This window comes from Morone saxatilis, unplaced genomic scaffold, assembly GCF_004916995.1.
Source record: "Morone saxatilis isolate NCDOM2014 unplaced genomic scaffold, NCSU_SB_2.0 Contig17, whole genome shotgun sequence".
Lineage (NCBI taxonomy): Eukaryota > Metazoa > Chordata > Actinopteri > Moronidae > Morone > Morone saxatilis.
The window spans coordinates 9,083,294-9,085,380 of record NW_023339729.1 but is presented as its reverse complement, the minus strand read 5'-3'; the positions used below and the strand labels follow the sequence as shown (position 1 = coordinate 9,085,380).

Here is a 2,087-nt window from a genome sequence, read left to right as displayed (position 1 = left end):
TTTTATTTTGTTGTATTTTATTCTCGTTCTTTACTCTTTGCACTACATTGCTCTGTGATGCTCCACATGGAGGATCAATACAGGAACATCTTAATTGTGACCTGCATACAAACCAAGCAAGACATTCTACAGTTCAAAATCAATGTGCCACTGCCATCAAGTGGACAAACTAAGTAACTGTGACTCTACCCAAAACCTAGTGTAGCATGCACTGACTTTCTTGTTACCTATTGGCCGACATACACGCAGCTGATATATATTTGTGTTTATTCGTGTATGCTACCTTGGATCCTTGGCAATCCATCCGTCATCTACTGGTGGAGGCACTGGAGTAGAAATAGTGGTGGTGCTGATGTCTCCTATGAGGACCAGGGCCTCTTTCAGAGCATGATACATCCTCAACATCTCATCTCTCCTCTGAGCCTGCTCTGGTGACTCCTCCATCAAACTGCCCTGGTCCCCGGCAGAGTACAGGTAGGCCAACAGCTCAGAGTGGATGAAGTCCTTCGCCTGGAGATGGGAGAGGGAAAAGGAAAGGAAGGGCGGTTAATACTCAAGACTATACAGTAGAGAGCGACTCTGAGAATACATTTATGATACTTTATGATATAAGTATATGTATCATAAAGTATGACTAATAAAAAAAGAGACTTACACTGTTGATCATGAGGTGCATGATAGTCTTGGGCATGAGGTCTCTGATGGACTTGTTGACGATGCCAATGTATGAGTCCACGAGGTTGCGGATGGTCTCCACCTGCCGTTCCAGCTGCGGGTCCATGGACACTGTGTCGCTAGGATTCATCGCATCTTCGCTCTCCGGCTGAACGAGACAGGGACAGACAGATGTAGATCCATTAAAGGGCCTGAAATTTCTTTTCTTGACTGTTACTCCTACATGAACACACTGTTTTCTGCCAAAGTTAGACCAGTTTTGGTTGTTTCACATGCAAATAATCAGTTTTGTGTTGTTGTCTGTGCGCCTTGTATAGGTTTAAAGTTAGTAAAGGTAGTAAACTATGTTGGAAAAATGTGATGTCATATACTCTAATATATCAGAATCCGATGTTTGGCCAAATCTGATCAGCTGAGTTATTGACACTTAAACTCTTGAATAAATAATTGATAATTAACTGTTTGATTGATTGACTACAGTTAATAGATCTTTTTGGATACACTTTTTAAAGTGAATACTTGGAAATACCAGCCTTGGATACCGGATGCAAATGTTTTAGTAAATGACCTGAATATACTAGTGTGGAAGGTACAGTGGATAGCTTTGGCCTCGATATTGGATCCCTGGTTTGGTTCCTGGACCGTTGGGGCAGTGAATAAATGAATAGTTACACACAATGTGATTGTGGGACAGGATATTGCTAAAAAGGAGCATTTGTGCTCTGCAAACCTACTCATACTACTAAACATTTTAGTTATAAAAACAATTATAATATAAAACTGACAAACATCCGACAAAACTCTCTGTATGTAACAGCATGCTGTGTATCTTTAAATATCCCTAGGCTACATTTGGAGAAATACTGGAATCCGTATAATGTGTAAACTGCATGTGAATACATTCTGATACCTGGTCTTTTTCTGGGTATACACCAGCTCTGAGGAACGAAGCCTTCCAGCTGTCGACGTCCTCCTGAGTGTCACAGGCCAGCTCAATCTGACGCAGGTCTTTATACACATTCCTGTAAGACACACACGTGCACACACATTAATCAAAGACAGATGAACACCATAAACAGAAGAAGTTTTAGAAGATCATAGCATCCAAACCTCTGTTCAGTATTAAAGATGGCGAAGACATGTTTGCTGGACATGAAACCCTTCTCCACATCTCTCAGCTTAAGGTTGTCCAGAGGCAGCATGTACTTCTTCTCTTTCTCCTGATAAAACACCCAGTGATGTAATGATCAATATAAAAGAAAGTAGACTATAACTAATAAAACATCAACTCAACAGAGTCACTTCAAGGTATGACAAGTAAGATTTTACTATCCCGTGGCACTTCAGGACTACAGTTTTACTGTAGTGTTATGGTAATAACTCTGCAATTACTTTATTAGCTAGAACTTTTC

The 2,087-nt window shown here is 40.5% G+C and overlaps 1 protein-coding gene across 1 annotated transcript in view; it reads right to left on the bottom strand.

Annotated features, from left to right (window-relative positions):
- The window catches only part of LOC118326873 (dynamin-2-like), a 17,156-nt gene that overhangs the window by 2,484 nt on the left and 12,585 nt on the right, over positions 1–2,087 (bottom strand). The window contains 4 exon segments of the mRNA XM_035660017.1: positions 284–510; positions 656–823; positions 1,586–1,697; positions 1,786–1,895. Of these exon segments, the coding sequence (XP_035515910.1) occupies positions 284–510; positions 656–823; positions 1,586–1,697; positions 1,786–1,895 (617 nt within the window).